At 42.1% G+C, this 15,304-nt stretch overlaps 1 protein-coding gene and 1 long non-coding RNA gene across 4 annotated transcripts in view; both read left to right on the top strand.

The window, feature by feature from the left end:
- Positions 1-15,304, top strand: part of LOC142142638 (uncharacterized) — a 151,174-nt gene that overhangs the window by 47,128 nt on the left and 88,742 nt on the right. The window lies entirely within an intron of this gene.
- COLEC11 (collectin subfamily member 11) overlaps positions 1-15,304 on the top strand; it is a 67,556-nt gene that overhangs the window by 38,336 nt on the left and 13,916 nt on the right. For all 3 annotated transcript variants that reach the window (XM_075201488.1, XM_075201490.1, XM_075201489.1), the window contains exon 3: positions 1,220-1,291. In XM_075201488.1, coding sequence (XP_075057589.1) covers positions 1,220-1,291 — 72 coding nt within the window. The remainder of the gene's footprint in view (positions 1-1,219; positions 1,292-15,304) is intronic.

The raw sequence follows: 15,304 nt of genomic DNA, 5'->3' as shown, positions 1-15,304 counted from the left end.
ATATCCACTTTCTAACGAGGTTTTGTCTGCTTCCCCATAAGCCACGAATCTGGAAGGCCCCACTGAAATCAGCCAATCCTGAAACTGGGACTGTTGGGAGATATGCCATAGGCATTACTTAAAATCTATGTTATTATTGGTATCAGTGCTAAATCACATTCTTATATGAGAGCTGTAATATATCCAACAGTTTTATGAAGTTTTGTGTTTCTAGGAACATGTTTCTGCTCCTTCTGTGTTGCACTCTTTTTGACCGTATCTTTCTTATAATTGTTTCCTTGCTCATGTTGCCATTGAATGGAGGCATAGCTAACTGATTCACACTAGCAGCAAAAGAGGCATTAACAATGCTCTTAATTTGTCCAGAGATTCAAGATAACAAGGACCCAAGATCTCTGGTAGATTTTGCAACGCAGACCCCTAAGGTAGACCAATCATGTTTCAGCAAAGCACAAACATTATACTTACTTGTTCAACCCCAAAGCCTCCATGTGTATAGTGTGATATTGTGCAGGTTTCCACTTACCTTAATGAAGCTATTACTGGGACCTTTTTAAGATCACAGTACAGATGAACAGAAGTGGTGGCTGCAAGCTGGTTCAATAGGACCGGAGTATGTGCAGTTTGATATGAAGCCACTGGGCCTGATTCATTAAGGATCTTAACTTAAGAAACTTCTTATTTCAGTCTCCTGGACAAAACCATGTTTCAATGCAAGGGGTGCAAATTAGTTTTCTGTTTTGCACATAAGTTAAATACTGACTGTTTTATCATGTAGCACACAAATATCAACTTTAAATTTCAGTGTACAAATAAGCTATCAAGTATTTGTGTGCTACATGAAAAAACAGTCAGTATTTAACTTATGTGCAAAACAGAATACTAATTTGCACCCCTTGCATTATAACATGGTTTTGTCCAGGAGACTGAAATAAGAAGTTTCTTAAGTTAAGATCCTTAATGAATCAGGCCCAATATCACAGTTGCAGCTGCCAAAGCATTAACCCCCATTGCTAATTTTAACACAGGAACTACATTTTCTTACTATATAGGGACCCTCTGCTTTCTGTGTCTGCCTCTGTAGTACACACATTATTAAGATACTGATTTATGAAAATGTTACTAATGCCATAAATGTTTAATCAAATGTATATCCCCTGCGTTTTATATAACAAAACTTTAGTGGTATTATATTATCTACATCACATTACCTTTAAAGGTGACATTGGAGAAAAAGGAGAGAAAGGTGCACCAGGCAGACCAGGAAGAGTTGGCCCATCCGGAGAAAAAGGTAAACAGTCTATGCAGCCCTCCTTGCCAAATAGTAACTGCAGACCTGCCAGCTGTCCTGATTTTTAGCACATCACTGCTAAGGAATACTCCATGATCTGCAGATATACCCTACAAGTTAAGATACTCATGCATTCTAGTCAAATCAAGCTACTTAAGGTGTTAAAAAGGTTCTTGTCATCTTCATCGCCACACACACACACACGCCGCTAGGCTTTTATATATTAGATAATGCTAAGAATTTAGTAGGTCAGTGTAGTATATAACTCCGCCCAGCAGGTGGCGCTGCAGCTTGAGCACTCTGTCACCCGGTAGTTTTTTCCACACACACACACACACACACACACACACACACACACTAACACAGCATGTGTGTTCATGAGGTAAAATTACCTCATGAAAATGAGTTTGACCCCTCAACTCGTAAATTTAGCCTTTACTACCCCTCCCACGGGGGGAAGGGGGGATAATGGAAGTTAACTGACTTCACTATTATAATTTTTCGTCAAATAATGTCAGTATACCAAATTTCAGGTCAATTGGATGAGACCTTTCTGAGAAAATAGTTTTTTACACACACACACACACACACACACACTAACACACGCCGCTAGGCTTTTATATATTAGATTATATAATGCTAAGAATTTAGTAGGTCAGTGTAGTATATAACTCCGCCCAGCAGGTGGCACTGAAGCTTGAGCACTCTGTAAACCCGGTAGTTTTTTCCACACACACACACACACACACACACACACACACTATCACACGCCGCTATGCTTTTATATATTAGATGACTGCAATGGGGAGTTATTTTTTTTTTCTCATTCGGTGAGAAGCCAGTGGCAAGGTGGTAGACTAGGAGGTTGAACTTGTTGATACTCATTGGTATATCTTGGTAATGCCAAATCATTTAGTGTTTCATCAGAGCTGGTTCTGCTGCGACTGTCGCTAGTATTAATAGTACCACCTGCAGCATTTCCTCATTTCACTGCAAATTAGCCTGAACTTTTGTATGTTTACTTTCACAACGCCACATATTGTAGGTCAGGAGTATATGGCTACAGATGGAAAGTCAGAACATGTTTTATGCATGTTAGCACCTCACTTTATAATGCTGGAAATATAGTGGCTGAGGATGGTCCAGTGAGACTTTTCAAAATCAATGAATCCATGTATGCATCCAAGGTGCCTCCACTTTGGGCTTTATGCCAAAGAACATTATGATGCCTTTATAAATGTATTCACCATGCTGTATGAAGAAGAGAAATGGGCCATGCGCTAATGCAGCAGTGGTGCAAGAGCAGCACAATAAACAGAGTATGCTTCCCTGATAAACAATATCACATATAACAATAATCGTGTGCTCAACTGACTAACAGTACAGGCATAAGCGTATAATTGTGACCACTAGAGTCTAAGAATGTCTGAAGAATCTTTACGTTGTAGTTCTATTTGTCTCTTGTACAAGACAGGTGTTAATCAGACGTATGTGAATAAATCTTCCTTTAAAAATCCATCCTCAATGTTCCTCAAATAGAAGAGTGTGTATTACATCAGGAGTTTCTTATATAATTGATGTAAGAATTGGAACAGTTTTTAGTGTGATATGTGGACAGTAAAATAATGGTGAGATTTTTAAATCCCACCAATAAACTATATGGGGTAGGGGATTATTTCTTAAAACATATTTATTATTAAAATTGTAAACAATGATGGCAATACATCACCTAAATAATACATACATACATACATACATACATACATACATACATACATCACCTAAATAATACATACATACATACATACATACATACATACAATAATACATCACCTAAATAATACATACATACATACATACATACATACATACAATAATACATCATCTAAATAACACTGATAAACATAAATATATAATGCCAATAATTTCGTTCTAAAATATAGCAATAATAATGCACCAATAATAAGATCATAAATTACCCCTAACAAATAAAATTCTAGTGGTCACAATTATACTCTTGGGCCTGTACAATTAGTCAATTTAGCATCTAATTATTGTTACATTCGATCCACCATAATGTGACAACATTGCTGTCTTTCCTGTCTTGACTGGCATTCTGCCCACACGATAGATACATTTAGCTAAGGAATATTATTCCATGACATAAAACATTTCCACAAAAGCAAAGATCAGGTAAAGTAGGTTTTTTTTTATGGTGGAAGACTCAACTATGAAATGCAGAAACAGTGGACTCACAATGCTTTTTAAGTGCGACGGTGTGCACTGCTCATCTGCCAAGTGCATTTCAAGGTGCAGGCACACTTTATAAAATCGATCTGTGTCTAGGTTGGTGGGATGGCGGAAGCACTGGAAAACGCATTTGATGGATATAGTAAAAACGACACATTATAGTCCAAACTATATTACTATTACTATTGTTTTAGGATCACCCCCTTTATTAATTTAAATGCTTTCGTTTGATGGGTCTTTATTACGTTTCACTTTTCTGTGTAGCTTTTTATTACATTAGTTGAAGGCACAGGCTGAAGAGAAAATGGCCCAGTCAGTAGGTAAAGAGGGCAAACCTTTTTTTTCGTTATATAATTGAATGGAGAAAAACAAAAGGAGGAATAATAAGACTAAAGACAGAGAGTGAGAGTCTTGTTGGGAACCAAGGTAATAGCAGATCATCTTAAGATTTATTTTTGCTCAGTGTTCACTATAGGAAGAGAGGGGAAGGGGCCACTGTTAAGATGCAAATATATTCGTAAAAATGAGTTAGGTACAAGTATATTTACAGAGGAGAAGGTCCTAACGGAACTCTCAAAACTGAAAGTGGATAGATCAATGAGGCTAGATGGTATACATCCAATGATACTAAAAGAGCTTAAAGGGGTGCTGGTAACACCATTAACAGAATTATTCAACCAGTCACTTGTTACAGGAGTTTTTCCAGATGACTGGGAAAGAGCAAATGTAGTCCTACTACACAAAGTGGAAGCAAGGAAGTAACTACCGACCAGTGAGCCTTACATCAGTAGTAGGGAAATTATTTGAATTCTCAAAAGAAAGAGTTGTAGAATATCTCAAATCCAGTAAGTTACAGGATCCCAAATAGTATGGATTTACTGGGGGGAGATCATGTCAAGCAAATCTTATTGACTTTTTTGACTGGGTCACTAAAGTAATAAATCAAGGGGGGGGGGCGGCTGTAGATGTAGCTTATCTAGATTATAGTAAGGCTTTTGACACTGTCCCACAATGCAGATTGTTAATGAAACTCAAAAGCTTGGCATTAGATTCTAAGATGGTTGACTGGATAAGAAAGGATAGAAAACAGAGAGTTATAGTAAATGTAGTGCATTTACAGGAGGGAAAGGTTACCAGTGGAGTTCCCCAAGGATCTGTACTTGGACCAGTGCTTTTTAATATCTTTATTAGTGACATTGCAAATGGTATTGAAGGGAAGTATGGCTTTTTGCAGATGACGCAAAGATATGCAACAGGGTAGACACACCAGGAGGGGTAAAACAAATAATCGATGATCTAGGTAGACCAGAGGAATAGTGGCAACTACAGTTTAATGGCAAAAAATGTAAAATCATGCACTTGAGTCTCAAAAATGCAAAGGCTAAATATAGTATTAATTAAACTATAATGGAAACTACTGAAGAGGACTAGAATCTATGGGTCACTATTTCAGGTGACTTAAATGGAGATAAGCAATGTAACAAAGCAATGAGACAGGCGATTCAGATGCTTGGTTGCATAGAGAGAGGAATCTGTATCAGAAAGAAAGAAGTAATAATCATTATCGTTTATTTATATAGCGCCACTAATTCCACAGCGCTGTACAGAGAACTCACTTACATCAGTCTCTACCCCATTGGAGCTTACAGTCTAAATTCCCTAACATACACACACACACACACACACACACACACACAGACTAGGTTCAATTTGATAGCAACCAATTAACCTACCAGTATGTTTTTGGAGTGTGGGAGGAAACTGGAGCACCCGGAGGAAACCCACACTAACACGGGGAGAACATAAAAGCTCCATACAGATAAGGCTATGTTTGGGAATCAAACTCATGACCCCAGTGCTGTGAGGCAGAAGTGCTAGCTACTAAGCTACTGTGCTGCCCAATAATGCCACTGTAAAGGTCATTCAGTTCTGGAAGCTATATCTCCACAAAGATTTAAATACATTAGAGACTGTACAAAGAAAGGCTACTAAAATGGTGCATGGCCTACATCACAAAACTTTCCCAGAAAGTCTGAAAGATCTTAATCATAGTTGCCTACTCTCCTGGAATGTCCGGGAGACTCCCGAATTTTTAGGAGTTCTCCCGGACTCCCGAGAGAGCAGGCAAAAATACCGGATCCAGATTTCGGCGTTGTTGAAGATGGCGGAGGGCGGGGATAAACGCGTCATGTAACGGTGCCCCGCGCATGACCACGCCCCCTCGACGGACCCCCTCCAGAAAAGCGGCCTGCAAAAGTAGGCAAGTATAATCTTAATATGTATAGTTTTGAGCAGAGAAGGGAAAGGGGGAACATGACTGTAACTTTCAAATATATCAAGAGTTTTAACAAGGTACAGGAGTTAAACATTCTTCAAAGGAAGAGAAATATTAGAACACAAGGACATGCGCTGACACTGGAGGGATGTAGGTTCAGAGGAAAAACTACTTCACAGAAAGGGTAGTGAATAAATGGAATAGCCTCCCATCAGAGGTGATGAAGAGCCTCTACAAATATCCTTTCCCATAGAAGTGCGCTACTTACTCAGATCCTGGACAGTGGCATAATCCTCGACCTCCTGGTCATGCTGCTTTGCTCTCCTGTGAAAACCATTGATAAACATAGGGACAAACTTGTAGAACACGTCTGTGCAGCTACCCGCTTACAAATTGCTGCAGATTAGAAATCCTCATTCCCTCCATGTCTCCAGGTGGTGATCTCTCGGGTATGGTATATAGTGTCGATGGAGTACATCACAAGCCTTTTAAAGGATAAGGTTTTAAACTTTCACATAACATGGAATTCATGGTACACATTTTATCACACTCCATTACCTGATATTAGATGAGCCACTTCCTCACTTCTTGACATTTAAGTATTTTTCTCTTTTCTGCTTTCTCCCAAAGTATTGCCTCTTTTACCCCCTGGGGCGGTAGCGGTGCAGATCACCCCGCCCTAGATGGACATCTTGTCTCCCCTTACTACCCCCTTTGCCTTCCCTGGTCCCTTCCCCTTTCCTACATTTATACAGAAAAATCCAACAACATTGTATTTTTCCCAGCCTGGATTCCAGCATTAGATTCAGATCCAGGCATTACCTGTCAGACACCAGTTTACTCTGTTTCACTATTGCAATAAGTTATTTTGGAACATGCTCCCTACTCTACGAATATATTTAGTAGCACATGTATATATTCTATTTTCTAGCTATATAAATTATATGCAATAATGTCATATTTATTTAGAAGTCCAATATCTAAAGACAATTGTTTTTCACTTTATGTTCTTGCTGTTGTCGAAAATAAACAGATTAAAAAAGAAAAAAGAAAAAAAAAAAAGTGCGACTGGATGGTGCAAAATTATTTTGGGGATGAAATTTGGTCTCAGACCTCAGAGATAGTGTAGAATTCATGTTCTTTTGCAGGTAGAAAAAGGTTTTGTACCCTAACATACAGTAGGTAACAGCCCTGTGAAGGTTCCCTCTACACTGCTTTATCGCATTTAAATAACCCTATCCTGCAAAGGTGGGCCTGATTCATCAGCATACTGAGCGCAATATACGTTTGTTTTAAATGCACGTAAATTGGCTCTGCGCACTCCCGAATTCAAGAAGGAACGGATCTGAAAATACGTGTGCTGCTGATTTCAGGCATAGGTCTGTTGTGGTCTACTGCATAAGTCACTGCAGGATAACAGAACGCAAATGAATTAATGTCACCTGTTAATAATAACGGCATTCATGATAAAATGGTAAAAAAAGGATTCCACCCCCCATAAAATACATTTATTAGGATGGTCTTAATGTCTACTGAACATAAAATACATTTTTTCATTTGCAAACACATGTTATAGCATGCATAAACAGCCGTCATCACTAGTACTCAGGCCTTGTAGCTGGACGGAGCACGAGATACGGCAGGAAATCAAGTCACTTTCTGATGCCCAGAGCTTGATTCCGACGTGGCTGTGCGTGCTTGAGTTTGGCACGCCCTTACTGTAAATTGACTACGGCCAAAGCCCCTTCACCTCCCCGTTTCCTCCCCGAAATCGTAGGCTTGTAGTAAGTGTCCTTTGCGTATGAAGATTGAGCGGACAGGGCTTCGTTTACTGGTGTATGGTCCGGTTCTGGGCATGCGCAGAGTGATTTTACATACCATGCACTCAAAATCGGTAGATACATGCCTTGATTAATCAGGCCTTCTGACTTTAGTACAAAGTTTCCACTGCCTCTTCCTCATGTATAATAACTCTGAATGTTGGCTGTTAGTGTCAGTGAAGTTTGCATACCGCCAGCTCAAGGATTTTTCGGTTGCAAACTGTTATTTTTAATACTCTGGCTCTGTGGTTGTTAACAAATCAGAGGAAAATGAATGATCCCATATAAACTTTAGCGAGGGGCTAGTCAGTGCAGCAAATTCAGAAGAATACATTAACACAGGCTTTACTGCTTTACCTTGTGGTACTTGTGTTTTAGTAATAGTAACATAAACTCTGACAGGGAGGTTTTATTAAATAGTCGGCTTCCATGCTGTGTGTTATTTTTCTGACATCTATAAACAGTGACATTTCATACATCAAATTAACAAGAAAAGTCAGTGCTGCATCTGCTTACACATTACTCCTTTATATGCTGCCACTGTGACATATGCTGGGGATGCTTGTGGAAGTTATATATGAGAAAGTTGTATTTATTCAGAATCAGAGCTGACACAGTACATTCACACAAAAAGATTATTATATGGAATAGATGCAGCACTGGATAGGAGATTTTTCTGTATGTTGTGCATTTGGTCACCACTAGAGGGAGCTGTAAACTCGAAACAAGCTATTTATAAATGGTCAAGGTCCTCATACATAGCTAGGCTAGATATTCCATATGAAACGCTGGTAATATGTGTCATGTCACATTAATAGGTGGTGCTTCTTACACAGGACCTGATTAAGGGTTCTGGCCGTCCTATGCTGATACACCTGTAGTGTGCCCCCCCCCCCCCCACCAAAATCATTAAAGGAAGATTCAGGAGTATTTTCCAGCAAACATATTTAGACATGTTCTCTTGCCTGTTCTTGCCGTTCTTTCTTGCTTGTTCTTGCAGCTTTGTTGTCGTTTAGCTATCTTCTGAAAAGTTGTGGTCCTGTTTTAAAAATGTGCAAACATTACAAACCCTCAATGATTAGGCTCTTTAGAGAGCATCCTCTTGAACACCACACAATGCAGAGATCATACCCCCCACAAGCAGCCAATTCATGACCACCCAGCCATTTTATCACACCACAGTGGCCAATTTATGACTCCCCTGCACACTGTCCGCCTTAGAACTAAAGATGGGCGGGCTCGGTTCCCCGAGAACCGAACCCGCCCTAACTTTGCCTATCCAATGGCTCGATACTCTCCCGCCCGCTCGGATTCCAAATCGAGGCAAAACGTCATCATGACATCGTCGGATCTCGGGACTCGGTTCTCGCGATAATTGAGAACTATAAATACCCGCCTCCACAGCAATCCATCGCCATTTGACAGGGGACAGAGCAGGGTGTAGTCACAGGCTGATTAGAGCAGGGACAGAGAATATACCTTATTCTTCATCCAATTCTGATAACAATTCTGATAACAATTGATAGAGAAGAGAAGAGAGGAGTCTTTTTTTTCAATATTTGGCACTACAAGTGCTTTGGGGTGCCCCCCATTCTTTTGCATTAATATTTCTGGCTGTCAAAAGTCCTGTTTGTCAGCAGTCTAAAAAAATAATTTTTAGCACTCCCAAGTGCTTTTGGGGTGTCCTCCATTCTTTTGCATTAATATTTCTGGCTGTCAAAAGTCCTGTTTGTCAGAAGTCTCAAAAAATAATTTTTAGCACTCCCAAGTGCTTTTGGGGTGTCCCCCATTCTTTTGCATTAATATTTCTGGCTGTCAAAAGTCCTCTTTGTCAGCAGTCTAAAAAAATAATATTTAGCACTCCCAAGTGCTTTTGGGGTGTCCCCCATTCTTTTGCATTAATATTTCTGGCTGTCAAAAGTCATATTTGTCAGCAGTATCTAAAACAAAGCACTACAAGTGCTTTGGGCTCATAATGGATTCAAAGCAGTCCACATATGAGCAGAATCAGCAACCAGGTTCTGTCACCAGTCCTGATGGCAGTGTTCCCAGTACGTCATCTGGGAAAGGCGATGTCAAACTACACAGTCTTTTGAAATCATTAAAAAAAACACACACCCCAAAAAAATTTACCGTGTTGAAGCGAATAAGAAGTGTAACTGAGGAAAAGTTAAGTGCCGATAAAAAAAAAAAAATTGCCAACATGCCATTCTACACACGCAGTGGCAAAGAGAATGAGGCCTTCACCTTTGTCTATTAGTGCCAGATCAAAAAATGTTACCGAGCCTACAAGTGGTGCACAACTACTGTTACGCGTCAAAGCCAAGCTGCAAGATAACAGTAAGGCATTAGAGGATAATGTTTGCTCTGAATCACAAATGACACCAATCCCTGTGGAGAGTCCATCCAACAGTGGGATGTCTAATCGTGAGCATTCTGTTAGTGTACCCATAAAGAGGGACCCTTTCAGCAGCTCTGCTGATGTGTGCCTGAACAGCCCGAGTGTAGTCGGTGATACACAAATTGAGGATGCCACTTTGGAAATAGAAGAGGATGAGGGGGAGATTTGGGTAGGCGACGAGGGCGCTAATGAGGATGTTGATGATTATGATGCAGACAGATACCAAATTGCCTTTCTCAATTTCTATTTATATTCTAGATTATATAACGGCTGAATAGTTTTCTATTTTACTCCTAGTTGAGAGGGGATCTGATGCAGACAGATACCAAACTGCCTTTGTCCATTTCTTTTTATATTCTAATTCTACAGTCTATGCAGGCTGCTTCTTTTCTATTAAACTACAAGTGGAGGGGGGGGGGGGCTATAGAGACAGAAACCAAACTGCCTTTGTCCATTTATTTAGATATTTAACTATAAGTGTAGGGTGTAATATACACCCAAAGACAATGGCTGCATTGTTAATAGGCTAAGATGGAAAGGAAGACAATCAGGCTTGTGTGCAGAGTTAAGGACGGCCTACCAGGGATTAAACTGTTTTCTTCCTAATTTATTAGCTTTAGAATTACCTTACTTATCCAAGAAACAGATTTTATGCCCAAAAACATTGATTTTTCAACAAAATAGCAAAACAAAACCAAAACCAAAACCAAAACACGCAATAGCGGTTTGGCAAAACCATAACCAAAACCAAAACACGACGGTAATTCAGATCCAAAACCAAAACCAAAACACGGGGGTCATTGAGCATCTCTACTTAAAACACACTCTGCCCCCTTCTGCACTCTGTTCCCCTTCAAAATATACACTCTGTGCTCCCTTCAAAACACACACACACTGTCTCTATCAGAACACACTCTGTCTCCCGCAGAACACACAATTTGTCCCCCTTCAAAGCACACACACACACACACACACATACTTGTTTGTATTGCATCGTGAGGCCCCATGTCTGGAACATGGCATATAGGGACACCCCTTATCTAAAGCCCTGTCGAAAGAACAATCATAGGGGTATGTGTGAGAGCGGTTTGTCACCAGAGTTACCATATGAGATTTACACTTTGACTTTGCATAAAGTACTGACCCAGACTGCAATATGGGGAAAGTCTCATGTATTTTGACTGTCTGAAGACATCCACATGTCCGCTTACACCAACACCTAGCCATGGAGGCTACAGCCCTGTTCAACCACTTTGCATCATTTCAACAAATTTGATCCCTCTTTAAAGCTGTCATGCGGTTCTTTATGTAGAATTTTACCCAAGACCAGTTCCAATCTTTCAGTATGGATGGTTCAGCCATGAGGCACACAACACAATCTCGCTCTTCGGGTACCCGGCATGTCTGTATAAACCTCATCAGTTGTTTCTCCATAGCCTGGACCTCCTCTCTGTCCCAGGATTTCCTCCGAACTTCTTTGCAACATGAAAGGAAGTAGAGTGGTCCATTATGGCTCTGCAAAATACAGAGAATGTAAAGATCTTCTGCCTAGCAAAGCTGTGTGCTACACCTACCTGTGGAAGCCATGACTGGGCACTGTTCCCGTGTTGCCAGGTCCATACACCGCCTTTCTTCTGACGTGGAAGTGTCGACTAAACGCTTGGCCACTTGTCCCTCTGTCACGGGGGATTGCCCATCTTCCGACATGTCGCTCTGTAGCTGGTCCAGTTCTGCAAAGAAACAGATATGTAAATGACCCAGGTAAAAGTCAAAAACATACATCAGACACCAGATTTTTCCATTTACCGTCCTTATCAATGTGCTTTTAGTCCAAATTCTTGCCGTTGAATTCGGCCAGTCTGCCACTCTCGAGAGCCATTAACAGTTTGCTGATCTTGGCCAGTTGGAGGGTACCTTCTGGGAGGCGGTAATACTGCCGGTGCACCCTGATGTTGTGTCCAAGGAATTCTGCCAACTGATCCAGTTCTATGTCGTTTAGGTTGAGGACCTTCGAGTAAGTGGCAATGTGCTTTTGAAGCTTTGTTGAAGACAGCGCTTGGGGATGCTTGGCCCCACACTCTCGGGCAAACAGTCATATGTAATCAGAGCCTCTGAAGTGTGGCAAGGCAGCTGGTCTGGCGAACATGTAGACATTTTCGCTATCCACTCCACATTTGTCTGCAAGAAGTTCCATTGCAGCTTGCATGGCTGGTGTCAGCAGGATGGGGACTTTTTTCCCTCGCTTTATTCAGATTTCAATGCGAGTTAAGTGTCGGCAGAACTTACTTTCAACCTCGCAAAGTGCTAGGGACACATCTTCGTGGAGATCCAAGTTACCTCTTGAGGAGAAGGTAGTCAGCAACATTTTTGAAACTTCCCCATCCCTTCTTCGATTGAACAAGATCACCTGTGCCAGGGTGACTTTTGCAAGTAGTGCCCAGTGGTTAAGCATAGGCCCACTTCGGTAGGCTTGCTGCTTCTCATTGAGTTACAAGTGCATCTTTTTCACATCTTCCGTGAAAGCTGAGGCATGTTTTACTTGGACTCCTTAAGAGTTTTCAAATCAGCCAATGAGATCAACTCGTTCCATTTCGCCTCATATAGCTTCCTGAAATTTTGTGTGTTTTCAACCGCAGCAGTGCAGCCCTCCATCATGGCTCGGCACTCCACAATACTCGCTATCTTTTCAGGCGGTGCCTGATCACACACTCTGTCCCCCATCAAAACACACAGACAGACACTGCGTCGTCTCTCCAACCCTCTGTGTTTAAAACACTGCTAGCAGAAGATCAAGAATGGACGTACAGAGAACTGATCTCTGGGTACCTGCAGTCTGCTGCGCTGGTGGGCAACGGGGCATCACCGCTGATGTCTGAACCAGTCTCCTTCGAAGTGTCAGGGGCATACTCATCTCCACTGCTCTCTGGCCTATATTTGGAGCTACTGGTGGGCTCTGTCATGCTTCACTGCCCCCGCTTTACCTTCAGCAGCAGACGGATTCGGCTGTGTTTTTACCTGCTTGGTGTACAAAGCACTGGCAGGATGCAGTCACTTCCATTTCCTGCTCCTGCTATACATTTGGATGGAATACTGGCCTCTAGTGGTGGGATGCAGACACACTTTCTTTCCTTCACATTGGACACACGCACACTTTGTTCCAACAAATGTGACTCGCGGGGACCTACCAGGTTTTTATGCTGAGCATATCAGCAAGGTCCCCTGCATTGATTAGCCTTGAGAATATTTGTCTCCACTATGACTTAGGACCCCACAGTGTTGGTGTGTAAACAGATCAATGTCCGCACAAGCATATGAATGCAAGTATACACACACACACACACATTCTGTCACCCTGCAAAACACACACAAACACACACACTCTGTCCCCCTGCAAAATACACACACTCACTCTGTTCCCCTGCAAAACACACACACACACACACACACACACACACACACACACACACACACACACACACTCTGTCCCCATCAAAACACACACACACACACACTCTGTCCCCCTGCAAAATACACACACTCCGTCCCCCTGCAAAACACACACACACACACACAAACACACTCTGTCCCCCTGCAAAACACATACTCTGTCCCCCTGCAAAACACACACACACACACACACACACACACACACACACACACACACACACACACACACACACACACACACACACACACACACACTCTGTCCCCCTGCAAAACACACACTCACACACACACACACACTCTGCCCCCCTACAAAACACACACACATTCTGTCCCCCTGCAAAACACACACCCCTGCAAAAAAAAAAAACACACACGCACGCACGCACGCACGCACGCACGCACGCACACACACACACACTCTATCCCCCTGCAAAATACACACACAGTCTGTCCCCCTTTAAAACACACACACACTTTGTCCCCCTGCAAAACACACACACACACACACACACACACACACACACACACACACACACACACACACACACACACACACTCTGTCCCCCTGCAAAACACACACACACACGATCTGTCCCCCTGCAAAATACACACACACACACACACTCTGTCCCCTTGCAAAATACACACACACAGTCTGTCCCCCTTTAAAACACAAAACAAAAATCGACTTACCTGTCTTCTCTTCCGCCGGCAGTAAGCTTCTCTCACTGCAGCTCCTCACTGACACAGTCTGGACGTGATGATGACATTACGCCTGACGGGCAGTGAGGAGGGAGTAGGAAGGGGGTGGAAGGGGAGGAGGGTGAGAGGAGGGGGAGGAGAGGGAAGGAGTGGGTAGGAGGAGAGTGGAGGAGGAAGCAACAGTGTAGAGGAGGGGGAGGGGCACCTCTTTGTGCACATAATCAATAGATAAAATAAAAAAAAGATGTAAAAAAATAATCTTAAATGCTGTCAGCGTTGCGCCCCCCAGGTCTCAGTGCCTCAGGCTGCAGCATGATCAGCCTATTGGTTGATCACGCCCTGTTCTTACATGTCTGGTTAGGTATGCATTTATAGTGATCATATATAGTCCAAACCTTCGCTATTTTAGTCAATGACAGTATATTGTACAAGACACATCACTGGTACAGTACTAGGGATTCGTGTCTGGCCGCTGTTTGTTTTCCTGTAGCCCTATCCATTGTCTCACTTTTACACACATTAACTCATCCTTCATACATGCAACAAAGTTGGGAGGTATGAGTAAGTACACAAAAGTGCAATCGGTGTTCATCGTGTCCATTACCATTTATCAGTGCCGTAAATAGACATTTCAGTGCCCTGGGCGAGACAGGGCACCGGTGCCCCCCATCGAAGTGGGAGTGACATTTGCCGAATGGGTGTGGCCAACCTAATGTGGAGGTGCGGCTTGCACTTTACTGAAAGAATTCTGCTACACATATTTGCAAATGCATGATATATATATATATATATCTATCAGAGCCGGATTTACACCTCATGGGGCCCTAGGCAAGATATTGGTTTGGGCCCACTCCCTTCATACCCACAGTGGCCCCTCACAAACACATAATACACACACACACACACAGTGGCCGCTCACACACACATAATACACACACACAGTGGCCCCTCACACACACATAATACACACACACAGTGGCCCCTCACACACACACACATCATACACACACACCGTGGCCCCTCACACACACATCATACACACACACAGTGGCCCCTCACACACACATAGTACACACACACAGTGGCCCCTCACACACACATAATACACACACACACAC

The sequence above is a fragment of the Mixophyes fleayi genome, chromosome 3 (genome assembly GCF_038048845.1).
Source record: "Mixophyes fleayi isolate aMixFle1 chromosome 3, aMixFle1.hap1, whole genome shotgun sequence".
Lineage (NCBI taxonomy): Eukaryota > Metazoa > Chordata > Amphibia > Anura > Limnodynastidae > Mixophyes > Mixophyes fleayi.
The sequence above is the reverse complement of the archived record's forward strand: the minus strand, read 5'-3'. Positions and strand labels throughout refer to the sequence as shown.